The 27,772-nt window shown below is 36.0% G+C and overlaps 1 protein-coding gene across 1 annotated transcript in view; it reads left to right on the forward strand.

The window, feature by feature from the left end:
- Window positions 1–5,278: 5,278 nt before the first annotated feature.
- The window catches only part of HSPA4L (heat shock protein family A (Hsp70) member 4 like), a 47,040-nt gene continuing 24,546 nt past the window's right edge, over window positions 5,279–27,772 (forward strand). The window contains exons 1-9 of the mRNA XM_026499303.4: window positions 5,279–5,302; window positions 5,952–6,149; window positions 17,962–18,019; window positions 19,551–19,691; window positions 21,409–21,531; window positions 24,602–24,701; window positions 25,062–25,195; window positions 26,994–27,238; window positions 27,376–27,452. Coding sequence (XP_026355088.1) covers window positions 6,043–6,149; window positions 17,962–18,019; window positions 19,551–19,691; window positions 21,409–21,531; window positions 24,602–24,701; window positions 25,062–25,195; window positions 26,994–27,238; window positions 27,376–27,452 — 985 coding nt within the window. The 5' untranslated portion in view covers window positions 5,279–5,302; window positions 5,952–6,042. The remainder of the gene's footprint in view (window positions 5,303–5,951; window positions 6,150–17,961; window positions 18,020–19,550; window positions 19,692–21,408; window positions 21,532–24,601; window positions 24,702–25,061; window positions 25,196–26,993; window positions 27,239–27,375; window positions 27,453–27,772) is intronic.

Here is a 27,772-nt window from a genome sequence, read left to right on the forward strand (position 1 = left end):
AAACCATATCCCCAAACAATACCTGAAATTTCATCCTTAGAGCTTCATTCTTTTAGCTCATCTTTACTTATTTCATTAAAATAGATCCTCCATAAAAAAAAGATTTTTTAAGTTTGTAGTCATTTATACTTAATAAAACTACATTTATTTTGGCGAATTTTACATGGTTTTCTCACAGCAAGTTTTGCTAGGGAAAAAAACAAAAAACAAAAAAAGGCAAAAAAGCAACAAAAAATATATACTAAGAATCTATACTAAGAAAGCCCTGAAGAAATTTTTACTATTTTATATTTCTGCTCTGGGTTGGTACTTTTCATTAATAGAATTTTGGTATGCTTGAATAAAACTTCTGAAATAGTTCTTTTGTCCACAAATGAACATTGTGCTATATAAATAAGAAATGATACCTTTGTTCTCTTTAGCTGATTGACTTAAATGTAAATTCAGAGGGGCTACTTTTCTTCCACTCTATGTTAAATGTTAGTATTCTCCTGGGGCCAGTCCTAAGCTCTTCTTACTTTATATATGCTCCCTTCTTCATTTCTTCTATACCTTTAGTTTCAGATACCATCTATATGCCAGTTACACTCAAGATTTCTCTTTAGCCTGGCCCAGATTCCTGTTTCCAGATGCAATTCTGACTATTACACCCCTTTCTCTCTCTATGTACTACAGACTTCTCTAATCCAACATTTCTAAAACCTAATTCACTGTCTCAAATCAGACCGGCTTCTCTTTCCATAACCCCTACCTTGATTAGCAGTATATACCAATTCTACCCAGTCACCCACACTAGAAGCCTGGGGCCCAACCTTCTAATTCATTCAAACAGCAAATAGATCACTTGCTCTTGTAAATTCTGCTTCCTAAAAGTTTCTTATTTTTCTTTTCTTTCCATTTTTACTGCCATTACCTTGAGGATTCATTGTCACTCATGCAAGATACTTTAGTAAGTTCAGTGAGAGTAAAGGCTAAGCTTCTGTAACAAAGAGACTAAAAAATATAGTGGTTTAAGCAAGATAGGTTTTTCTCTTAAGTAATAGGAGGTGAGCAGTCTAAGATATCAGGGTATGCTCTTTAAACTCCTTCAGAGACCCACCTTCCTTCAGGCTTTTTGCTCTAATCTCTTAGAACAGGGTTTCCATTTTATGCCATGAACATTATATATATATATATATATATATATATAACATTATATATGTAAATATTTTATATATAAGTATTTTATATATAAATACATAAATTTAAAACCAGGCGAAGTATGAAGAGAATAAAAGGCTCCTGTTTTCTCCTTCCCCCAGGCCTCCAACAAAAAGCAGCGTGAAGCAGGAAATGTCCTCTTTCAGCTTTGCCATGAGAATAGCCATGGGTTCTCTGTTACTTAGAGCCATCAGTCAATCATCAATCAATCAATAAAATCTTTTAAAAAAAGAAATGGCCCCAAATGCTACAGGAAAGTCAGAGCAAGTGAGGATCTGGCAAAGGCCTCCCTGGGTGCTGCCATTTGATGGTGGAAAACCAGGCGAAGTATGAAGAGAGTAAAGGTGATCTCTCCTCTGGTGGCCCAAAGATAAAGTGAGAGGATAATGATGTGCCCCATTGATCTCTCTGAAAAACAAATATTTTAAAAATCAGATTGAAAATTAAAAATTAATGGAAGTATTATTGAGCTATAAAAAGAAAGTTCAGAACAGGTCTCAAGCTGGAAAAACATCTATTCTCTTTTTCTCTGTAAAGGTCCTAGAAATTTTGGAGAAAAGTCTCCAATTTCAATAAATGCTCTTGGGAGGGGTTGCGGTGGAAGGGAGCAATGCAAGTTGTTACTCCGGGGGCCCTATGCTTCTTTTTGTGAGATAAGCCTGGTTACCTACTGTAGAAGGATCTAATAGTAAGTGCTGGGACACCTGGGTAGTGTCTGCCTTTGGCTCAGGTCATGATCCCCGGGTCCTGGGATCCAACCCCGCTTAGGGCTCCCTGCTCAGCAGGGAGTCTGCTTCTCCCTCTCCCTCTGCTGGTGCTTACGTGCCCTCTCTCTCCCTAATAAATAAATAAAATGTATTTAAAAAATAGATTGTAAGTGCTGTATTTTCTTATTTTATTTTTAAAATCCAGCTTTATTGAGGCATAACTGACATAAAATTATAAGATATTTTAAGTGTAAAGTGGTGATTTGATATATGTATACATCGTAAAAGGATTTATCCCATGCAGTTACTTAACATATTAACATGTGCATCTCCTCACATGCTTACCTTTTTCTTCTCTTGGTGAAAACTTTTAAGTTCTACTCTCTTGGCAAATTTCAATTATACAATAACAGTATTATTCAACTATAGATACCATGCTTCACATTAGAATGGTATCTAGAAAGAAATTTGTGGTTACAAATATACGTATTAGAAAACAAGAAAGGGGCACCTGGGTGGCACAGCGGTTGAGCGGCTGCCTTTGTCTCAGGGCGTGATCCCGGCATTGTGGGATCGAGTCCCACATCAGGCTCCTCCGCTATGAGCCTGCTTCTTCCTCTCCCACTCCCCCTGCTTGTGTTCCCTCTCTCACTGGCTGTCTCTATCTCTGTCAAATAAATAAATAAATAAAATCTTTAAAAAAAAAAAAAAAGAAAAAACAAGAAAGACTGAAAACTAATGAACAAAGTCTTAAACTCAGAAAATTAGGAAAAAAACAAAGTTAACATAAAAAAATAGAAGGAAATAATAAAGAGCAGATGAAATAGAAAACAAAGCCATAATAAAGGAGGCAAGAAAACCAAAAGCTGGTTCTTCTAACAAAGCAGTAGTAATAAGAACCAAGAGAAAAAGATTCAAATAAACAATATTAAGAATCAAAAAGTGGATCTATAACTACAGAAGAGAGTTTCAAAACTCATAAGTGAATAATCAACTTTATGCCGACAAATGTGAAAACTTAGATGAAATGGCAAATTGTCAATAAAAAAATAAATCAATACTGATTCAAGAAATAATAGAAAACATAGACTATAACCACTAAAAAAACTTAACCAGTGGTCATAAATCTCCTAAATTCCAGGTCAAGATGTTTACAGGCTTATTTTACCAAAACTTTGCCAGAGAAAAGAAAAACCTCTCAACTTCTAGGAGGCTAATATAATCCTGATATCATCAAGATGAGTAAAGAAAGGAAAATTTAATCTTACTTATAAATGCAAACATTCTAAATAAAATAACAAGCCAAATCCAACATATCTAAAAATAATCAGAATGTCATGGCTTAACTGGTTTATCCCAGGAACACAAGGATATTAGAAAAATCTATTAATATTCACCACATTAATAGATTAAGGGAGAAAAGGTCATACCAATAGATAAACAACATTTGTTAAGTTTCAATGTCCACTTATGAGAAAAACTTAGCAAATTAGGAAAAGAGGATAATTTTAATTTCTTACATCATAAACAAGTATTTAATGTCAGGCACAAGACAAGATGCTCATCATTACTGCTCATATTCAACATCAGAGAGTTTAGGGAACATAAAAAAATGAGAAGTAGAAGGATTAAAAATGAAAAAAAATTAGTTATTTCCCAGACCATATCCTACACACAGAAAATTCAAGAAACTACAAATACTAGAATTTATGAGAGTACAGCATGGTTGCTGTATACATGGATCAATGTAAATAAATCAATATAATTCCTATATTCTAGCAACAGACATAACTACCATTTTTTGGCCTTTTCAGTGCCAGCAAGTAAGGCACTATTGTTACATTATTTAATCATAAAAAGAGGATGATAATTATCATCATTTTAACAGACTTTGAACCTGGGACTTGGTGAATTAAGCAATTTGGCAAAGGTCCAACTGCTATAAATTAAGTGAGCCTGGGACTACAACCCAAGTCTATGTGACCCCAAAGCTTGTCATGCTTTTAGCCACTAGATTCTTTGATTTCCTCCCCTTAATTATGTAAAGAATGCGGTGATAACCACTTGCTCCTGACCTCAACTGTTTCTTTTTACCCTAATATTTTAAGCGTTCTTTAGTAGAAACATCACTCTCACACCCTCAAATTTTACAGACAGAAAGCATGGATAAATAAATGGTCCTAGGAGAGTTTAAGGATAATTCTGTAAAAAATCTAGATGGTGGCGGGCTCAAAAGGATGATGGCTGAAGAGGCAACTGAGGAGGGAAGCTAGAGGCCATGAGGCACCCAGTAGGACTGGGTGCCCAGGGTTCTGTTGGGGGCAGCAGTACCCAATCCCTGTTCTGCTGACGCACTGCGTGCCGGGAGGCCCCTCCACCCAGTCTAGCCACATCCAAGAGGACCGAGGGCGGCGTCAGCTAGGAGCTACCCGTCTTCCTGTGTGCTGGTGAAATGGAAGCGAGATGGGATTTTTTAATATAGAAAGACTGGAATCAAAACAATACCATACATTCCAGTTTCCTTAGTATTACCCTTGAAAATGGATTTCACGTTACTCATAGCAACAGCAGCAGGAGCTATAGTCACACTTGCTGCTGCTGCTGTTGCAGCATTGATAGTAGTAAAAAGTCTAAGTTCTCTTAAGAGAACAATTAGGGAAAAAGAGAGTAGTAAAAAAATCTCTTTCAAGACAGAAACAAATAGGAAACGGGAAACATACAAAGAATTGGGTGAGAAGGACCAGGAAACACGGGAAGAATTGGGAGAAAAGGAACAGGAAACCCCCGAAGGGAACAAGGAGAAACAAGACAGCCAAACTTTGTAAGTGTAAACTATAATTTGGTTAAATTTTAGCTAGACAACAGATGCGGATCAAATGAAGGCAGACAGCTGGACCACACGAGGCTGTTTTTCTGCGGACCAAAGGGTGGAGTCAGAGTCTGGAGGCTATGCACTGGCTTACCTGGTGTCATAGTGACAGACAGACTTAAGGTCGGTTTTCTGTAACACTGGTTTTCAGAGGTTAGGGTTAGTGGAGGAGACTGCATCTTTGTAATGGTGTAAAGGAAGTTACATGAATGGAGAAGTTGTCAGTCTGCTCTTGTTTCTTGGTAGAAGTTTGGTTTTTGGCATTTCAGGCCCTGGTAAGGAAAAACAAACCCTATAATTTGTTCAGTTGGCTTTCATACAAGATATTGCAGCGAGTGAAATGAAAAGGACTCCTTTCCCCGGGAGCGACTGCGCCCCTGCTGGCGAGGCGAGGCTGCAGCCATACGGCACAATGGGCGCCACCTCACAGAGCTGGGCGCGGCAGGCGGGCGGCAGGACCGCGCGGCCAAACTGCGAGCGCTCCGACTGGCGGCACATGGGCCCTTCGGGGCGGCGAGGCCGGCGGGTGGGTACTCTGGCTGCGGGTGGCGCTTCGTCGGGAAAGAGTGAGGGGGTGGTGCAAGCCAGCTGGTGCCGGCCTGCGCGTCCAACTTCGGGCAAGCCCCGGCAGTATCCAGCCGCTGTAATAGGCGTGCCTCTGGTTGCCACAAACAACCCAAAAGGGGTGCTTCAAAACTCGTTGGCAAAGCGCGGGGCCGGCCGGCTGCCTCTCACCTAACCCAGTCGCAGTTCTCCGAGCTGCCGCGCGATGGCGAGCAAACTACCTTTGCTTTCCGTCCTCTCCTCCCTGATCCTCCCCGCTCCGCCTTCTCCCTCCCACCCTCGTCTAGCTCAGCCGCCTCCATTTTCCAGATCTTTCTCGAACCCTCAGCTTCTCGGGCAGCCGTTGCCCGAGTACTGACGGAAGCGGCCGAAGTCGAGGCGTGGAGCAGCCTCGGGCGCAGAGCGGCAGCTCGCGCACCTCCCCGGCGGCCGAGCGCGCAGGCGCAGACCTCTGTAACCGCCGGTTGGAGGCGGTCGAACCGCAGTGGAGAGAGACCGAGGCCGCGGAGCAAGCGGCGCGGGAGGCCTGTATCTCCTCCTCTGGTCCCGGACGCGCTGCCCTAGATTTAATGCGTAGCGACTTCGGGTTATCTCTCCTTTGCTTCTCGTAGGAGTCCCAATTCCTGGAGCAACAGCTCAGAAAAGGACGCGGTTCCCGCACAGGAGGCTTCAGCACCAGCACCCCGACGATTAGGCGGCGGGATGTCTGTGGTTGGCATTGACCTCGGCTTTCTCAACTGCTACATCGCTGTAGCAAGGAGTGGCGGCATCGAGACCATCGCCAATGAGTACAGCGATAGGTGTACCCCGTAAGTGCCTTGGCTTGATCATAACCCCGACCCTAACAAATGTTTTCTCCCGATCCTCCGTTGGTCCTGCCTGCTGGTTTCTTCTGCTGCGCGCGGAACCGTGTGATGACAGGTGCAGTCCATCAACTGCAGTCTCTGGAGACCACTGGTTGGCGGGCCCAGGTGGGAGTCGGACTTCGTCGCACTGCAAAGCTGCTTTTCCTTAAAGGACAAGGGACTTCACTCTAATAGTTGGCGCATCTCTTTTCTGTACCCACTCACGCCCACATCACCACCCCTGCCTCTGTTCCCCAGTGGGCCTGTTTTAGTTTTTGAGGAGTGGTGCAGAACCACCTCGATATCCTGAACAAATCCCTGAAAAGATGTCTGGTTACCTCTAGGAGGGCTTGCGTGGGATTATCCGCTGCGGGCGGGTATCTCCCATTAGCTGACTAAAGAATTCCTCATTCTGCCCTTCCTCCTTTCCCCCATCTCTCTCTGCGTGACAGCTTTTCAGAAAAGTAAGAAGTGTAAGCTTAGACTGCACACATCAGATGAGTTGCAGGTTCTGGCTCAGAAAGACTTTTTTTTTTTTTTTTTAATAAGTTGTTGAGGTGTTCGGGGTTTTACCCCAGTGTCCTTGAAAATTCGAGGTAATCGGACTGGTTTCCAGTGGCGTATATTAACGATGCATTAACAGGGAATCGGGGATGGGAGTTGTTGGCCTCCTGTGTTGTATTGGTAATGTATGTCCATTAATGGAAGGCGGTGCAGCCAGAACCTATCAAAAGCGAATTTCTACAGAATGAATTATAGAATCAGAGGCGGCTGTCCTGTATAAACAGGATTATGGAGTGATTCGTTTATGAACACTTAATGAAAGACTTAGGAGTGGCATTATGTCACGGAAACATGTTTCCACACGTTCCATTGTTTCTTTGGCCTGCGAAGTTTGTTGGCAAAGAATAATTAGACAAAGAATAATTAAGACAGGTATGTGAAAAACTAGCCTTTTGTTGTCAGCTCTGTTACTGGTAATTTTGTGAACAAACCAACTGTTCATGTCTTACTTTCTGTGAAAAAGTAACTAAACATCTTGATTTGACACTTTAAGATGACCCAAAATATAATTCATAAATATGAGACTAATTTTAAGATCAGTGTTAAGCTAAGCCTTTAAATGATAAAATTACTATAACTTTATGAATAATTTAAAAATATGTTGAGGAGATGTTGAAGAGTAGCTTACTTGAAGCAGTCTGTGCTTTCGTTTTTTTCAAAGAATATTCTGGAAGGTTTTATACCACCTTTTTCTAGATATATACATCATATTCTGTTGAAATTTTGCATTTTTAAATTCTCAAATATGAGCATAGATCAGTTAATCTTCATAGTACTGTTACAAGTTTTGTGTCCTTTTATGTCTTTTTCCAGCCTTTATGCACAATGAGAGGCCGAAGCAGTAATTGTGGACTGTTTTATGACTTTATGTCTGCAAGATCTTGTTTTAAGCCACAACAGATACAGGCTGCCAGAAAAGAACCAGTAAAATCCATTGTCCTCTTTCAGGAGAGTAGAGGTTAATGGAGGCAGTCTCTGGCTTCAGGGACTTAGCCCATGGAGAAAGAGTGAGCAGTAGGATGGACATTCCTCTAATCCTTAAAGCCTTATCCTAAAAGATCAGAAACCGGAGCTGTAAGACAGATACTGCATTTCCAGCTCAAAAGTCTTAGTAGTGAGCCCATGACTCTTTAAAGAACCTGGCCAGACTTACAGAGAGTTCTTTAAAAATTAGGCTGCTCATTTTCATGTTCTAGAAGTCTCTTTGCTACTCTTCTTAGGTACATTGGCTAATTCTATATTGCTGAGATAAATACGATATTTCTGATCTGTGTGTAAGAGTCACAAATACCTAGGTTTAATGAACCTAATCCAAACTAGAAAATTGCTAAAGTGGAAGTATTCTCAGCTTGCATCAGCAACTCTGCCCTTCTTTTCATGGCTGTGTACTGTTATTTACCTCAGGATCTTTTATTGTTACTGAACTAATACTTCACTGTAGTCTGTTCTTACACTGTATTTACTCTGTGGAGCTTAAATTATTGAGTGAAAACAGCTTTTCCAGATTCTTGGACCTTCGTTTATTGAATACATATCTTGCAAAAAGCCTAATTAGAGAACCTGTAAATTTTCTAATATACCACAGTATTTAATGAGCTAGATAAACAAGCTTTCAAACACTTTTTTTCCCTGTTCCAGTCACTGATACCAAGGTAATAAGACATAGGTGTTTCCAAATACATTGCAAAAGGACCTTGTGGAAAGAGGAAGGAAATGTTCCATTTAGTTGGTTTTGGCATTTATGCTTTTTAACATTTGTTTCATTCTTTAACATACCTGATTGTGTATACATGGGAAGGTCCAGTGTATAAACCAAGGACAGTTTAATGGAAAAGGTAATTGCTTAAGTTTTGGCCTACAGTTAAGGGACTAAGAACAAGTAATTTAACCTATTCTTCAGATTCCCCTTCTGTACAGTTGAAGGGCTTGTACTAGCAGCTCTTCTCTCATGCATAAATTGAAGAGGGAGAAGGAAATTAACATGCGTAAATTGAAGAGGAAAAAAATTAATCTCAGAACACTTTCTTATTTAAAACAGTTGTTACACAAACAGTACATGTTCATTGTAGAGATGTAGGCACATTAAAAGATGAAAGTAAAAATTTAATTCCTCCATCCAGAAATAAAACTTCCAGATGGTTTTCTCTGTGTTTCAAGGATAGATTATACTTTATATTTATAGTCTGTTTGGTAACCTCTATGTAATACATACTTCTATGTATTCTTTAATCCATCCCTTTTTGGACAGTGAGATTGTTTATATTTTATAAGTCATACTGCAATAACTATCTTTGTAACTAAATTTTTGACCCTTATAATTCTTTCAAATAAATTCTTAGAATAACTGAGTATGCACATTTTTGGATAAGTTTGTATTGTTCAATTAAGCATAGATGTGAGGTTTGGAATTTCCATCCCAGGCTTAAATTATATCAAAGTGATTAGTTTCATACATGGGAAAAAAAAAAAACTGTAGCCAAGAACCTTCATTCAATACTAAAGTATGTGATCAGCTAAAACACTCTGCTTTTGTTGATAATAGTGATTGCTATGTGACAAGTGTTATGCTTCTATTGTCATACATATTACATCAGTTCTGTGAGTTCAGTAATATTAGCTTTTTTCATAACCCTAAAGCAAACTTAACTGTTTTGGCCAAGAACTTGTAAGCAATGAAACTGATTGTTTCAGGCCTCTTTTAACCCCAGAATCCCAGTGTCCTTCCATTATCTATTGGCATAAGTATGGTATATCCATATTATGTTAATGAGGGTATAACAATCAAAGAAACAAATTATCTGGCTGAGAAACATCTTTGCTGTAGTATCTGTTCTTGACTAGTTTCTAAGAACTGTTTTAAAATGTTTTAATGTGCTTTTAAGCTATTTAAGAACATGTAAAAAAATCTTACTTTGTTTAAAAAATTCATTAAAATATGTACCAACACAAAATAGGTTAGTATAAGTATATGGAGGAAAGCAGTGTGGTAGACTGTAAACTACAGACTGAATATTTCTTATGGGTAGAATTATGGAGGGTGTGCTTTAATACATAGTCTGTAATGTTTTGAATTTTTATGAAGATATTTTACAATAAGGAAAATGGATTTTTTTTTAAGTGAAAGTATTTCAAGAGATTTTTATTAGGTGTATTTTATCAGAATTCTGTATGATCAGACCTAGTATTCAGTTCTCTGGTTTTCTGTCTTCATTTCCCTGTTTCCCTGCCTTCATTTTCCCTGTTTCTTTACCAGTGTATGAATAATCTGGAAATATGGGAATATATTATTTATACATTACTTTGAGATGTCCTCTTCAGTGCACACACATAGAAATCATTTACTTTGGGTTATTAAAAATAAACATTTTTATACATAGGAAATGCCAAACTCCAGAGGTTAGTAGTGGCTATAGTTGAGTAGGAGGAGGACTTTTCATGGTGATAGCAGTTGGGGAAGTGAGGGGGGGAGGCTTTTAAATTTTATTTAGATATTCTTTGTACCATATGAATTGGCTTTGTATATCCTATTATGAGCTTACATTAACTTTGATTTAAAATATTTTAAATACAAATGAGAAAGTAAATCTCCAGCCCTTCCCAACCACCTAGTAAACTTTAATATGTATGTTTTTAATTTTATGCAAGTGTATGTGTACATAACTGGGATTTTTTTCTATTTGTTTTTTTAACAAAAGTAGGATTACATGATATGTATTTTGCACTTCTAATATATTGTGGACATCTCAAACTTGTGTATAGTTCTAATTTACCTCATTTTAAAATTTTTTATTTTTTTTTTAAGTTTTTTAATTTCAGTTAACACACAGTGTAGTATTAGTTTCAGGTGTACAATTTAGTGATTCAACACTTCCATTCAGCACCCGGTGCTCATCACAAGTGCCCTCCTTAATTCCCATCACCTATCTCACCCACCTCCCCTCTGGTAACCATCAGTTCTCTATAGTTCAGAATCTGTTTCTTGGTTTGCCTCTCTCTTTTTTGTTTCTTAAATTCCACATATGAGTGAAATCATACAGTACTTGTCTTTCTCTGACTTATTTTGCTTAGCATAATACTCTCTAGCTCCTTTGGGTAAATACCTTGTAGTGCAACTGCTAGATCATAGTGTAGTTCTATTTTTAACTTTTTGAGGAACCTCCATACTGTTTTCCAGAGTGGCTGCACCAGTTTGCATTCCCACCAACAGTGCAAGAGGGTTCCCCTTTCCACATCCTTGCCAACACCTGTTGTTTCTTGTGTTGTTGATTTTAGCCATTCTGACCTAATCTACCTTGTTTATTTAAATGGCTGTACAGTATTCCATTGATAGGTGCACTACTGTTAGTGGGCATTTCAAATTATTATTTTGCTACTGACAAAAACAATTCAATGAATACCTTTGCTTTTCTTTTTTTTTTTTTAATTGTGCTAAGTGGAGTGGAAAGGCAGATGGTTCATACATTAGCATGGCCAAAGCTAAGACTATAGAATCTTTTAATATGAATGTGTTCTATAATAAAACAAAATGAATCTTTAGTTATTGCCTTGAATTTGGGAATGAGAAATTCTGAAAAGTTTCTAGAAGGCAAGGAATGATAAGTACAAATTACATACTATCTATTGTGAGTTTAAGGTGTTTAACATGCTATGGTAGTCTTTCGTATGTGGTCGCTACAATACAAATTAATCAGCATAGCTGTGTTCTGATAAAGCTTTATTTACAAAAATGGGTGGCAAATGGTAACTTGTAAACCCCTTGTCTAGTCAGTCATAATCAAAAGAACTTTAAAATTATGGTGCATTATTGGAATTTGACCTGTGGAATTTAAGATAATCAGCTTTTCAAATAATATATCTAACAGTTAAATATATCTAATTTAATATAACTAATCAGCTTTTTAAATATGTCTACCTAAGTACAGTTGACCCTTGAACAACATGGGTTTGAACTGTGCAGGTCCACTTATATGTGGACTTTTTTTTTTTTTTTTTTTTATAAATACAATACACTACTGTGAATGTATTTTCTCTTTGTTAAAATTTTCTTAATAACATTTCTTTTTCTCTAGCTTAATATAAGAACACAGTGTATAATACATATAATATATGTGTTAACTTATTAATAAGGCTTCTGGTCAGCAGTAGGCTATTAGTAGTTATGTGGGGAGTTAAAAATTATACATGGATTTTCTACTGTGCAGGGATTCAGCACCCCTAACTCCCTCATTGTTCAGGTTCAACTGTGTGTGATTTCTGTTAATAGTTTCAAATTGTGAACCAATTTGTTTATGAATTAGGCACATTTATTAAAAGCATTTAGATTAAAAGAAATTTTTATTTTTTATATGTTAAAAAGTTTTATCCATTGTCCATACTGAAAGACTGGAAAGTTTTTGTTATTACTAAATCATATGTGCCTAAAATAAATCTTATTTTGGGGGACACCTGGGTGGCTTAGTCTGTTAAGTGGCTGACTCTTGATTTCGGCTCAGGTCATGATCTCAGGGTCCTGGGATGGAGCCCCTTGTCAGACTCCACTCTCAGTTGGTAATCTGCTTGAGGATTCTCTATCTGCCCACCCCCCTCTGTGCATGTACGGATGCTTCCGCTGTCTTCCTCTCAGATCTTAAAAAAAAAAGTCGTCTTATTTTTCTAAGTAACAAGCTAGAAAGCAAATGGCAACCATAAGTCTTTTTGAGAACATTCCTCCCCCACTTCCTTCTAGGGCAATTTTTTCCCCAGATAGTTAACCTCGAGAAATAATAACCATATGTTTTCTTTACTGCAGAACTTCGCAGATCCATTAATTTGTTTATAGGCATTGAAACACTCCCAGGAAAGAACGTTTTCCCCCAACTTATTTGAACCTCCAAGGAATTCTATTCCACAGAACAGTATTTGGAAAATGATCCTATAAGGCAGTGGTTCTCGGTTGGAAATGTTGCCCCTTAGGACACATCTGACAATATCAGAAGATACATTTTTGGTTGACACTCTGGGGGTGAGGAGTGGAAGGAGTGCTTCTGACATCTCAGGAGCTGACCTCCTGATTTAAACCAATTGATTGCCCTTTTATATCATCATTCATTCAGCTATTGTTTTCTTAATATGTACTTGATAACAGAAGAGGCTATAAATAGTAATTGTGATCTTACAGTTTTTAAAATAGGGTTATTTTAAAAATGAAAGTGGTAAAATCAAGAGGCTTTGAATCCTTAGTAGAGCCTGACAAAGTGAACAGATTTAAGAGTACTGACCTCTTAGGTGAAAAATCTCATAGTCTTTTGACAGTATGTGTTTTTTCCAGCCTGATCATGCTTGGCCTTATAAAAATAAGTTTTATGAGGGAGAAAGAAAATTAATCTTAAGTTTTAAGGGAAAATACAAATACAGCTTTTTTTTTTTTTTTAAGATTTATTTATTTGAGATAGCATGCATTGGGGGAAGGAGGATCAGAGGTAGAGGGAGAGAGAGAATCTCAAGCAGACTCTCCACTGAGGGTGGAGGCCAACATGGTGCTTGATCTCACAACCCTGAGATTATGACCTGAGCCAAAATCAAGAGTTGGATGTTTAACTGACTGAGCCACCCAGGTGACCCAAAATACAGCTTTATTAAATTAACACCTGTCATTTGATTTTTTGTGGCTTTCTTCTACCAAAAGTGACATAGGACATTTAGATGTTTTGTTCAGAATTTTGTGGAATTCTCTGAGAATCTGGGATTACCACTGTGGTGGCAGTATCAGATTCGAAATTATAGATTTAAGCTGCATTGTAAACCATTTGTTTTGTTTTGTTTGATTTTAGGGATGAGATGGAATTTCTAAATAGTTGAAATAAAGTATAGAAAGTATAATATAAATGGATTATGCAATATACATTTGGGTAAACTGTTGAATAGCCTTTCTATAAAAACTTTTCTGTCCGCCTCTAAAGTATGGTATAATGTGTTTATTTCCGTTGGTGTTAGTAAAGTCAGGTAAAAGTTTTGAGAGATGCTAGGTATTTTGGCTTTTCTGAAAATACTTAGGAAGTATGTATGTAATGGTTGTATTCCAGAATGTTTTTGAAAGAAAATTGAAGGAGTTTGAAGCCCTTTTTTAGCTATGTGAGGAGGGTTGTCTGTGTATTGAAACTGGGTATTTCCAAGCTGTAACATTAAGTTGTTTAAACTTTAAAAGTTGCCTACTTTTAACTTCAGAGAATATCTAATAATGGTAACTGTTTAGCTTTCTCTGGGAAGTCATATTTGTGTGCAGCATGTTTCAAAGAATCCAGCACTTACTAATTGATAGTTGAATCAATATTATTTGGCTCCAGTGTTCTAAGAGAAGTTAACTTCTTGAGAATCAATCTAAGAATAAGATTTTCTATGTACTCAAGTGATGGTAGCCTAGTATTAAAAAATTAAAAGTATTCTTAAGTGTGTCCAAATAATGGAGTTGAGAGGACAGATTATAATAAAATAGGCTAAGTAAGAGATGGCAAATCCATATTTTCTCTGATGAACTTTAAGATGGAATGCCAACCATCCACATAGATAACCATATTAGGTATGCAGATACCTACTCTGGCAGGGACTACGTTGAATCAAGGAGTTATTTGGAAAAGATGATCTGCTTGGATGTCTCAAACATACTCAGTCGCAGCATGTCCAAATTAGCACTATGATGGTCCATCCTCAAACCTGTTCCTCCTAGTGTTTTCTGTCTCATTAATGACACTACTCTACTCCGTTATGCAAATGGGAAACCTAGACATCAGTGGTGATACTTGCCTCTTCCTCTTTCTATTCCAGCACTGTTCAGTAAAACTATGTTAGCAACATGCATAAATGTTCTAGTAGTTACAACAAAAAGATAAGAAACAGGTGAAATCCAATGTTCATAGCAGCATTGTCCACAATAGCTAAATCGTGGAAGGAGCCGAGATGCCCTTCAACAGATGAATGGATTAAGAAGCTGTGGTCCATATATACAATGGAATATTACTCAGCTATCAGAAAGAATGAGTTCTCAACATTTACTGCAACATGGACGGCACTGGAGGAGATAATGCTAAGTGAAATAAGTCAAGCAGAGAAAGACAACTATCATATGATTTCTCTCATCTATGGAACATAAGAACTAGGATGATCGGTAGGGGAAGAAAGGGATAAAGAAAGGGGGGGGTAATCAGAAGGGGGAATGAAACATGAGAGACTATGGACTATGAGAAACAAACTGAGGGCCTCAGAGGGGAGGGGGTGGGGGATTGGGATAGACTGGTGATGGGTAGTAAGGAGGGCACGTATTGCATGGTGCACTGGGTGTTATACGCAACTAATGAAGCATCGAACTTTACATCGGAATCCGGGGATGTACTGTATGGTGACTAACACAATATAATAAAAAATCATTAAAAAAAAACAGGTGAAATTAATTTTAATATATTTAACTCAACATATCCAAAATCTTATTTTTATATTTTAAAATCAGTGAGATATTTTATATTCCTTTTTAAGTATTAAATTTTCAAAGTCCATAGTATGTTTCACACTTAAAATGAATATATCTCAATTCATACTAGCCACATTTCATGTGCTTCATCATCACATATGGCTGGTGGCTACCATATATTGGACAGTGAAGATCTAGTCTGTAACTAAGTCCTTTGAGTTGTCCCTCCTAAATATCTCTTAATTCCTTCTCCCCCCTCAGCTGCCAGCATCCTGATATAGATTACTGATGACTTCTAGCCTTCAGTTCACACTGGTCAAAATGATCTCTGCCAAGTCTTCTTTAATTCTACCCCCATCATCATTTACTCTTCCTTAAAATCTCATCACTTTCTTGGGTCAGCCTTTCCTGATCATCCTCCTCTAGGTCAATTCTGTTATCTACTTATCTAGCATGATATATATCCTCTATTGTAGCTCCTAGTTTACTTTCATTTGTGTGATCACTGTAAGTTCCAAGAGAGCCAAAACCATGTCTTTTTTCCCCTCACTATATCTCTAGTAACTGAGTGCCAGATGTAAAGTGATTACTCAACCAAAATCTATTAACTAAATGAATTTAACTGCTTGCCATCCCTGAAAATGCTGTGGCCCCCAATATAACAGTATCTTGTTCAACCCTTAAAAAGCACTGTTCTGGGGGGGTACCTGAGTGGTTCAGTCAGTTAAGCGTCAGACTCTTTTGATCTCAGCTCAGGTCTTGATCTCCAGGTTTTGAGTTCAGGCCCCATGTTGGGCTCCATGCTGGGTATGCAGCCTACTTAAAAAAAAAAAAAAAAAAAAAAAAGGCATAGTTCTGGGATCTTTCTTCTTCAGTTCATCTTCTGTGTAAGCATGGAATGTTCTCTTCTTTATTCAGAAGCCTTTAATGAGTTCCCTTTGCCTACTGAAATAAATTTCAGGTTTATAACCTGTTATTTGTGGCCCTGTATAATCTGACCCCAGGGCTATCAAAATGTCAAATGAAACTAGCCAAGTTGTATTCTTCTTACTCTCCAAATAAGCATTAACCTTAGGAGCCATCTATTTATTCATTCAATAAGTACCTTTACTATATTACCAGATAATGATCCAGGCCAGTACTGTCCAGTAGAACTTTCTTTTCTACTATATATCTCTTCTGTTCTGTGTATATTCTGTTCTCTCTACACTCACTGGCCACATATGGCTGTTAAGCCCTTGAAAGTTGGCTGTTGAGCACTTGAAATGTGAATAATGCTGAGGAACTGAATTTTTTATTATGGTTAAATTTTATTAGCCATGTGTGGCTAGTGGCTACCATATTGGATAGTGCAGATCAGGGGAATGGAGCACACGTTATCTGCCCTCATGGAGTTCATGCCCTGGTGTGGAGATATAGTCAGTAAATAAATTGTATCAGATGGTGATACATTATGCAGGAAAATAAAATTAGGTAAACAGTGGGAGATGTATATGTTGGGAAGGAGGAGAAAATGTTGTTTATATAAGGTAGTCAGAAAAGGTGTTGATGATAAACTGACATTTGAGCAGAGACATGAAAAAAGAGAGAGTGTAAGCCATGTGGATGGATATATTTAGAAGTGTTCCAGAGATAGAGAATAGCATGTACAAAGGCCCTGAGGAAGAAGTGTGCTTGCCTTATTCTAGAAATAGCAAGGAGACCAGTGTGTCTAGCTTGAAGTTACAGGGTAGAGCAGCCAGGGACCAGACCACAAAGAGTTTTATTGGCTGTTGGGGAGACTTAAGCTTTTGCTTTGTGAGACAAGACACCATTGGAGGGTTTTCAGCAGGGGAATTTCATGACCTTAGTCTTGAAGAGGATCACTCTGGTTATCATATTGAGAATAGATATATACCTACATACTGGGAATGTCCTTTTGAACAAAACAGATGTGTATTAAAATTTTTTCTCTTCCAGATGTTAATTCAGAAATCACCTCTACCACTTCCTTTTCCTAAGCCTTATCATATAGAACTGATTATTCTTTTTCTCTAGTATTCGTGGTCCATATGTCCATAGTCCTATGTTGATTTTTTTCTGTAGACTACAGATTCTCCAACAACAGGGATTGTAGCTAGAATACACACAGTGCTCATAAAGTTATTGGTTGAATGAATGGTACCTGTAGTTACAACTAAAATCATGGAAACACTTTCTTAAATTATAACATGAAATGATATTTTGATGAAAATATTGCGCCACACTTGTTTTTATAAGCAGAATTACATCCAAATGCAGTAATTAAAAAAATAGCAGTCATAGTGTTCAAAGCATTTACCCATATTCATACTCATTTAATCCTCACACAAACCTGTGAGTAGGTATTATTATCAGCACTATCTTCCAGATGGGAAACTGAGACAAATAATGGTTAGGTAATTTCTACAAGATTTCAGAGCCTGGATTTATATCCATGCAACCCAGCCTTACTGAGCATAGTTAATTTTTTTAGTAGGTCATAGACCAGTAGAATTCGAAAAACAATTTTGGGACCCAACAGAGCATTGCCAGCTATTAGCAACATTTATTCTAAAAATTCTAACATTCTGACCACTGTTCCATTACTTATGAGACAAAAATATGCAAAATTCTGGTTCATTAACCTATTTTTAGAATTTACATGATTATGTTAATACATTTAATTCATTTTTTTCATAAGGAGAGGCGGTATAATGGCATATCAATATAAACATACCATGGGAACAAACTTTGTGTTTTTCCCTTGTTTAGGGCCTGTATATCTTTGGGATCAAGAACTCGAGCCATTGGAAATGCAGCTAAGAGCCAGGTAAATTGTTAATGTAGATGTTTTGACTTACAGGAAGAATATAATGGAATCTTGGTAACTAAGCTCCCACTTTACGTGGTTAAGAGTGAGAAAAGAGAAGGAGGGAAATTTGACAGACCCAAATCTCTTTGTATTTTAATAGATATATTTTGCTTTGGGGATTGCAAAATATTTCTTTTATTTTTTAAAAAGTTTTTTATTTGTGAAGTTAGGGTGTTGCTACCATATGACACCACTTTTTCCCTTGTGTGGTTGCTTTTCTATGAGGTATCCTATCTAGAATATACACTTCAACAAGGAAACAATGTCTTCATAAAAGAAGGTGGGGAAGATGGAAGAACTAATTTCCAGAGTAACCCAATATGGCTACTTTACATGGAGTCTGTTTAAGTATTCATATTTCTAGGCTTCTGAAGTGCTTATAAGTAGAACATTTACTTTTAACATTCTTTGTCAGAGGTTCATTTTACTCAGCCTTTATTTCCCTGAACCAAAAGCCCTTAACAATTACTTCTTAAATTTTAATGTGTACCTGGGTCTTCTTTTCCTCATAAAATAACTTTGTTTAATGGGGCTTTTTTTGCCTCCTGATTTTATAGGAATAATTGACTCATTTATCTAGGAATTTTTGCTTAAGACTTTTATCAAGGTTGTCTTCTAATTGGTATATATATGAAAATGTTTATCTTCTCCTACACTTTCATATTGTACATAAACAAATGTTGAGTTTGTGCCAAAATGACTTCTTCACTAAAGTTTACATCTCATATTCTTTGTGATCTTCTAAGCATATCATAGATAACAGAGTCTCTGAAGAAAGCAAACTAAAGAGACACTAGTGTGGCAATTAAGCATCCCGGTAGTTTTCATATCGTAATTCCAGAGCAAGATCTATTTGGCTTTAACTAAGAGGGCAGCAACTGGATCTGAGTATTATTCTGTCGCTTGAACTACATGTTCTAGTTAAAGAAAAAATTACTTTGCTAAAATATAAGCCATTTGCAAATTAAGATACTTTAACTTTGCATCGTGCTACACAGAAGGAGTTTAAATTTACTAGCCTAGGAGCATTTCTCAACAGTGAGAAATTTCATTCTCGCTATATGAGAAGTTTCACAAAGAGGAAAAAAGGGGGCAACATGGAAGAGTGTTTCAATAAAAACAGTAATGAAAGTGGAAGGAAGAGAACTCAAATGTATTAATTCACTAAAGCAAAAGGTTGAGGAAAACCAAAGAGATGAGTTGTAGATAGATTTTCACTGTATTACTTGAAAAGTTTTACATTTTTGTTCTTTTTTGAAAACATTATTTTGAGTCTACATTCCTAGGATAGGAAGAGAATTTGGAAGGCAATAGATAAGATGCATACCTTCTTATTGTATAATTTTACTCTCAGCTGGAAGCTAGACAAATGATTGTGTGTCATTCTAAACTCAAATGTGTAGGATAAAGAGACTTGGTGGTCTTAAGTATTAGCATAGTGTTTATTTTGCATTTATTAAATATCGGTAAAAATGTTTACTGCCAACAGATAGTCACGAATGTAAGAAATACAATTCATGGCTTCAAAAAGCTTCATGGGCGATCATTTGATGATCCCATTGTGCAAACGGAAAGGATCAGGCTTCCTTATGAACTACAGAAGATGCCTAATGGAAGTGCAGGAGTTAAGGTAAGCTTCCCAGAGTACAAACATATTTAAATTCAAGAAACCAGTTATAATATTGCCTGTTTGTAATTTAACTTTTTTCCTCTGGACGCAGTACATGTATATCAAAATTCAATTTTTGTAGTAAGCTTTAGTGAGTACAAAAAAATTCTAATTAGATAATAATTTTTAAAATCCAAACAATACTTTCATTGTTAAGGAAAAATTATTTGAAGAACTTTTAGAGGTGAACAGTTTTCAAGCAATAAAGGCAGAGGCATAAGTGATTTAGTAAAATCGGACCTCATAAGTATATTCATTGTTATATTAAAGCAAACTCTACTTCCAAGTAAGAGATGGACTCTTGATTTTTAATTCTACATCCTGAGACAGTAAGTTATAGATTGGTTAACAAAAACATGTTTGTTGATTTTTCAGAAACTAACAGAATATCTCAAAACACAGTTACCATATGACCCAGCAGATTCACTCTTAGTTATATACACCAGAGAAATGAATGATATGTGCACACAAAAACTACATGATTGTTCACAATAGCATTATTCATAATAGCCAAAAAGTAGGAACAATCCAAGCGTTATCAGCTGATGAGTGGATAAATGAAATGTGGTACCTATACAATGGGATATTATTTAGCCATAAACTGGAGTGAAGTACTGATATGTACTTCATACAGATGAACATGGCCACATGAATATACATATATACACTTAAACGCATGTCCATTGTGCTGCTTGAGAGAAGCTCTTCCAAAGTTTGGTGTTAAGAGAATAAAATTTTGTTCACTGAAGACACAGAAGTAAGACATAACTTTTTCTTCAGTAAATTAAATGTAGTTTTTATATGGGTTCCAAGGTAACTTTGTATTGCTCATAAATTTATTGGTTATTATAAAAGGGTTTGATTACTTAAAGCACACATCTTCCAGTATTCCTTTGTCAAGCTTTGTAAAGTTTCCTTTTGTGTGCTTAAATGTAACCTACTCTTAAACCCGTGTATAAGATGAAGTGGTTTTTTGGTCTAAAAACCATAATTTTGAAATTTCATGTATACATTTCTAATACTTAATTTATGATTTTCCCAGAAACCTTGGAATAATACATACCATACCTCTTTTTTTTTAATGAGAAATTTTCTTTCCTGATGTTCTCAATTCCTTTTCCTAAAACTGTATGACTAAAGCTTTCATTTTAAACCCAAAAGAGATCTAACTTTCAAAAGAAAGATTATTTGATCTTTTTCTCCTTCATTATGTACCTGGAAAGTGAATGATAAAAATTGCTTTTGTGAGAGGCACCTGGTGGCTCAGTCAGTTAAGCGTCTGCCTTCAACTCAGGTCATGATTTCAGGGTCCTGGGATTGAGCCCCGCATTCGGCTCCCTGCTCAGTGGGAAGCCTGCTCCCTCTGCCCCTGCTCTTGTGCAAGTGCGTACTCTCTCTCCCTTAAATAAAAGCCTTTTTTAAAAAATTGCTTTTGTGGGAGGCAGAGATCTAATTCAGGAAGACATTTTTGAGAACAATTTGGTTATAATACTATGTATAAGGCACTTGAACTTTAGAAATGAGAGGTTGTGATATTAGAATAATCTTTTCAGAATATAACTTCTTGAGCAAAGACTGTCTTTTTCACTGTTGTCTATAATGTATAGAGTAGATCCTCACAAAATACATACTGGATGAATAAATTGACTCTTAATAAATATCTCAACTTTGGTTTTAGGTGCGGTACCTAGAAGAAGAGAGACCTTTTGCAATTGAGCAAGTTACTGGAATGCTGTTGGCTAAACTTAAAGAGACTTCAGAAAATGCTTTGAAGAAACCAGTGGCCGACTGTGTGATTTCAGTAAGTTTTATTTCAGTACTTTTAAATCACACCTTTCAGTATATTAATATTCTACTGAAATATTTTTCTTCCCTTTTCTTACTGTTTCTGATTGTATTTAGTAAATGATCTAAATCCGTTTTATTTTTTCGTTAAAAAAAAAAAACCCACCTTATTTGGTAAAGTTTAGGATTGAGTTAGTTTCCCATAAAGTCAGTTGTGATAATCTGTGAATCTTAAGAAACCATTGTATATGATTAGTGACTGCTATAAGAATCTTTACTGGTTGCCCTTAACTTCCCATTTGTAGGGACCTTAACATTTCATGGCAAAGTTGAAAATTCCCAGTTGGGAGATTATGTATATTTATATATTCTGTATCAGAAAGAAAAATATCTTTTTTAAAATGAAAAATTGGATATATTTAACATGTTATACTTTCAGAAATTTTGACATGTGCTTACACACACAAAACCATCATCAATCATTATCAATATTGTAAACATATTTATCACCCCCCAGAATCCCATTGTGCCTCCTTTAAAGTAAAAATTGTTTACATGTAAGTTGTGCAGCATGATGCTTTGACATACATATACATAGTGAAATGATAATGATTACTGTAGTTGAACTAATTAACATACCCATCTCCTCATGTACTTCTTTCTTTTTTTTTTTGGTGGCAAGAACACCTGAGATCTACTTTCTTAGCAAATTTCCAGTATACAATACAGTATTATTAACTTTAGACACCATATGCTATACATTAGATTTCTAGAATTTATTTATCCTAGGTAACTGAAACTTTGTAATCTTTGGCCGGTATCTCCCCATTTCCCCCACCTCCTTGCCCCTGGTAACCACCACTCTACTCTATGCTTCTGTGAATTCAACTTTTGTAGATTCCACATATAAGTGAGACGTATAGTATTTTTCAGAAAGAAAAGGTCTTTCTTAAAGGATTCTTAGAACATTTCATTTGCTCTATCTCTTGAGATTCCATTATATACTGATAACTTCTTAGTTACATGTTGTCACTTAAATGTGAGTATAATTTCTAATACTATTAAACTTCCCTAAGTTCAAGAGTCTTATGTCCTCAGAAAAACAGAATCAGATTATGAACTCCAATGGAATTTAGTAATTAGATTTTTATAGGTATTTAGAATTTTTTAAATGAGAGAAAAATAATAGAGCTTTAATATTTTGTATTCTGACAATTTAATAATAGCAAATAATAGAGCTTACCTTTGGCCAGGCTCTGTTATAGGCATTTAATATGTATTAACTCATTTAATCCTCAGAACCACCCTATGAAAGTAGGATATTTTTAACTACAGTTTTATAGATTAAAAAACAGACACAGGGGGGCGCCTGGGTGGCTGAGCCGTTAAGCGTCTGCCTTCAGCTCAGGTCATGATCCCAGGACACCTGCTTCTCCCTCTCACACTCCCCTTGCTTGTGTTCCCTCTCTCGCTGTCTCTCTCTGTTAAATAAACAAAATCTTAAAAAAAAAAAAAAAAAAAAAAGACACAGAGAAGTTAAAAAACTTGTCCAAAATCAACAGAGCTAATAAGTTGTAAGCCAGAAATCACACCCCCATAGTTCATTCCCAAGCCTCTGCTTAGAACTCTTCCATTGTACTGCCATTGAAAGTATACATCAAACTAGGTTTGGTTTTAAAATCCATCTTAAATTCAAATCCTTCCCTATTAACTATACTTGATAATACTTTCACATCAGAAATTAGTGTCAGAAGAGAGCATCATGAACTTCTTGGCCATTATTTACTTGGTAGTTAGTGTGATAGACCCATTGTGAGCTATATAAGAGGAAGCATTTTTTTCTGTTTTCTGCACATTATATCCCTAAGTGGTTAGAAAGGTACCTGGTACATAAGTGCTCAATGAGTATTAAATGAAGTCTATACTATAATTTAGATTTTTGTCAAAATGATAATACCAAAATCAGGATAAACAAGTTTATCAAAATTCAAGTTCTTTTTCTGTTGTTAATATCTGTTAAATGAAATGTCTAACTTCAAAAACCAATAAAATTGGAGACAACTTAAAATTGGAAGAGCCCCAAGTCATTTTGTACATGAGTATACTTAATTAGCTTTTTTTAAGATTTTATATTTGAGAGAGAGCACGTGCGTGCGCACATGCTGCACACACGCACGAGTAGGGCCAGGAGCAGGGGAAGAAGCCAGCTCCCTGATGAGCGCGGAGCCCGCAGCTGGGCTGTATCCCAGGACCCTGAGATCATGGCCGGAGCCTAAGTCAGATGCTTAACCATGAGGCATCCAGGCATTCCTACTTAATTAGCTTCTTAGAAATCTGTTAAATCAAAGCACTTCTTAGTTTGACAGAACTAAGTATATGTAAATCTTAACTATAAGTTTAAGTCTCAGTTTATCTTTTAATGAAGTCTTTGTTTAATTAACATTAATTAAACATTTAATGTTTTTTGGTGATTTTAAAAGAAGCACATGCTCCTCGTAAGTCCCCTGCAATATAGCTCCCCCCTTCCTTTGAGATAATAGCCACTGTAAACTTTTGGGTATTATATTCTCCTGGGTAACACATTACACAAAAATCATGCTACACGTGTCCTTTTCTCTAATGCAATATAGATACTGTTCCATGACCATTCAGATCTGCCTGATTCTTTTTAACAGCTACATAGGATTCCATTGTGCAGATATACCAAGATATATTTAACTAATTTGATTTTAACAGTCTTGGGCTTTCAATTTTCCATTATTAAAGATGAACAAACATTTTTTTCTATAGATCAGACCTACACAAGAAGGATTTAGATGAACATATTTTGGAAATCCTGAAATATTATTCCATCTTATTAATTGCTTTAAATTTGTGGTCATTATTAGGTCAACACTTTATGGTATAGAAATTGCCAAAAAGAAAAAAACTAGTATTTTTTTTTCTTGTTTATTTGAATAGAATGGCATTCTTTGTCTTAAGCCCTACATAAGTTTTAGACCAGTTATTTTACATTTTTAATTGATGAAATGTTTAAAATCTATTAGATCAAACCAATATATTTAATTACTGTTTTAAAATACCAGATTCCTAGCTTTTTCACTGATGCTGAGAGAAGATCTGTGATGGCTGCAGCCCAGGTTGCAGGTTTAAATTGTTTAAGGTTGATGAATGAAACTACTGCAGGTAAGCACTTTGCAATTTGAAAATCACTGTCAGAAAAATACTGTTCTAGGTTTTTTTTATCCAAATTAATATAAAGCATTTATCTTTTTTAAAACTCATTTATGTACTGGCTCTTGTAACCTTTGGTTTTGTAGTACAGTGTTTTGCTAGAAGTTAAACATGTCTTACATCTGCTGTAAGATTTATTTATGTTATAGATGGGTAGAGAAAAAATAAAATTAAAAACAACCAAATTATAAAAAGTTAATTTACTTTGAAACAATTTATATTACTCTCTATTACAGTATCAAAATGATTTATCTTTTGTTTTCCAAGTGATTGCTCTCCTGATACTAACATAATTTCTTTGTTCTTACACAGTTGCGCTAGCATATGGAATTTATAAACAGGATCTTCCCCCATTGGATGAGAAACCAAGAAATGTAATATTTATTGATATGGGACATTCTGCCTACCAGGTTTCGGTTTGTGCTTTTAACAAAGGAAAACTTAAAGTAAGTAAATAAATGATTTGCTGTATGTTAAGAGCATGTAAGACTATATAGAAAACCTTAGTGCCTGGGTTTAAATCCTGGCTCTGCCACTTAAAAACTGTGACCTTGAGCAAGTTACATAATCTCCTTAAATCTTAGGCTCCCCATCTGAAGATAATATCAGCATTTTTGAGGACAAATGAGTATAAAATGCTTGGAATGCCTTATAATAGATACTGTAATATGTATTAGCTATTTTTATTACTGTCAAGGTGTTAAGTCACTTATCAGGGAACATTAAGTACATTACTATCCATAAAAATACTTAGGAAACAGTTTCTAAAATGATTCCCTTAGTTTTATAAACACTCCTTATCTAGGAGTTCTAATCATAATTTTCTATAATGTGCCATCATTTAGTTCTGTGTGCTTATCTTATAGTTTGTATTTGATTTTCTATTCATTTTTACATTGATCATCTTATCCATATTTATGTACTCTCTCTCTCTCCATTAGTTACATGTGTAGAAGTTACTTAGAAGATGACATATTTTTGGTTATCCAACGGACCTTTTAGAGCCTTTTGTCTCACAGTTTATAGTAACATCCTTGTAATCAGAAAACTCTAGGGAAATGACTCATAATGAATATAGAGTAGTCTTCAGTAAATTGGTTTAATCTTTGCTATTTAGTCTTGAATTTTAACTTAAGAATATATTCCTTCCTTTTTAGTAGATAGCTTAGAGTAGCCATATCTGTGGCCCTTCTGTCCAGAAGGATGCGTGTTTGCACTAGTCACATACCAGTACAATTTTGCATTTAATTTTGGGTAATACTGATCCTAGCAAGAAGTCGATCCATGAATTCTCCATGCTAGCTGTGGGATGACTTCGCATTCACATTACGTTTACAACTTTCTGTAGGGTTTACTATTGTTCCATCACATATCCTTGTGAAAAAAACCTGATGAGCCACACCAACAGTGGGGTTCTGTTTTTTAAGTGACCAGTGTAAGTAGTCATTTGCTCCCTCTATGTTGGAGAGAGAGACTAGGTATCTTGCTCCTGCGTTTTCAAGAGGTATAGTGTTGAAGTTCTGTGACTTGTCTATTCTTCTTCCATCCATCCACTAGCTGGGGCTCATTGCTCAACAAGTTTTTTATATTAAATTATTGTCTCTCCTCTTCACTTTCTTCTGGTTTGTTGTTTTTTGTGTTTTTTTTTTTTTGTTTTGGTTTTTTTGTTTTGCTTTGTTTTTTTCTGGTTTTCATGGGGTTTTTTTGTTCTATATTTTTATAAAAATAGCCTAGCCTTTTTTTTTTCTTTTTAAATAGTAGTCAGGAGGCCTAATTCCTGACCTATAAATTGACCAATTGCGGTATTTTAGATTTAATCTTTGAATTGGCTTTTCTTGGCTGTTTTGTTTTGGTTACATGCTTAGGACTGTTCCTTAGCTCTCTTGAACTTGGTTTTTGGTCTACCTGTTCAGTGCTGTTGTAAAACCAACGGATATGAGATAGTGAAGTTTCCATTGTTGTAACTCAGTTATTTCAGAAATAGAATTAGTTATAATTATGATATATGGATCTGTAACCCAAAACAGATAATTCAGAATGGGTAAGTATGTTGACTAAATATAAGTGATAATTAGTATAAGCAATAGCAAGTTTTGACACCATTTTGATTTTTGACAAGTTCTTTGGCTTTGAATTTATTTTAATTTTAAAAGGTGTTTTTTTGTTTTTTTTTTTTTTGGTTTTTGTCTTTTTGAAAAGCATTTATATTTCTGAAAATTTAGTTCTGGTTTTTTGGTTAAACAGGTCTTGGCTACCACCTTTGATCCATATTTGGGTGGCAGGAACTTTGATGAGGCTTTAGTAGACTACTTCTGTGAGGAGTTCAAGACCAAATACAAGATAAATGTGAAAGAAAATTCTCGGGCCTTGTTGCGTTTATATCAGGAATGTGAAAAACTGAAGAAGCTAATGAGTGCAAATGCATCAGATCTTCCACTGAACATTGAGTGTTTCATGAATGACCTTGATGTTTCTAGTAAAATGAACAGGTACCGTGTATGTTTTCACTTTAAGAAGTGTTGGCTTATTTTATGTTTAGATCATGTCTGAGTTTTTTTGTTCTGTTTAGAAGATGTACTTGAGTTTTATATCCCAAAATGATGAATTTTACTTCATTTTCCCACAGGGCTCAATTTGAACAATTATGTGCTTCCCTCTTCACCAGGGTTGAGCCACCGTTAAAAGCAGTAATGGAACAAGCTAGTAAGTATAAACTACTAGACTAACAATCAGAATTGTATCATGGCATTAACTCACTTGAATGGGGTAGGAAATGGTAAAAGCAATAAAAACTTCCATTTGTTTTTTGAAGATTTGTATTTCTCATTTTAGAGAGGGAGATTATAACTTCATTCATAAGACCAAGGGCACTATGAATCTAGGTTTATGAGAGCAACTCCTGGCTCATGTTATTGTTTACATCATAAAACTAGCACTAGTTATATTTGGAGGTATTTATATGTAAGTATATTGTAAAGTCTAAAATGAAAATAAAGTAGAAATGGGACATGATTGCTTTTTGT

This window comes from Ursus arctos, unplaced genomic scaffold (genome assembly GCF_023065955.2).
Source record: "Ursus arctos isolate Adak ecotype North America unplaced genomic scaffold, UrsArc2.0 scaffold_11, whole genome shotgun sequence".
Taxonomy (NCBI): Eukaryota; Metazoa; Chordata; class Mammalia; order Carnivora; family Ursidae; genus Ursus; species Ursus arctos.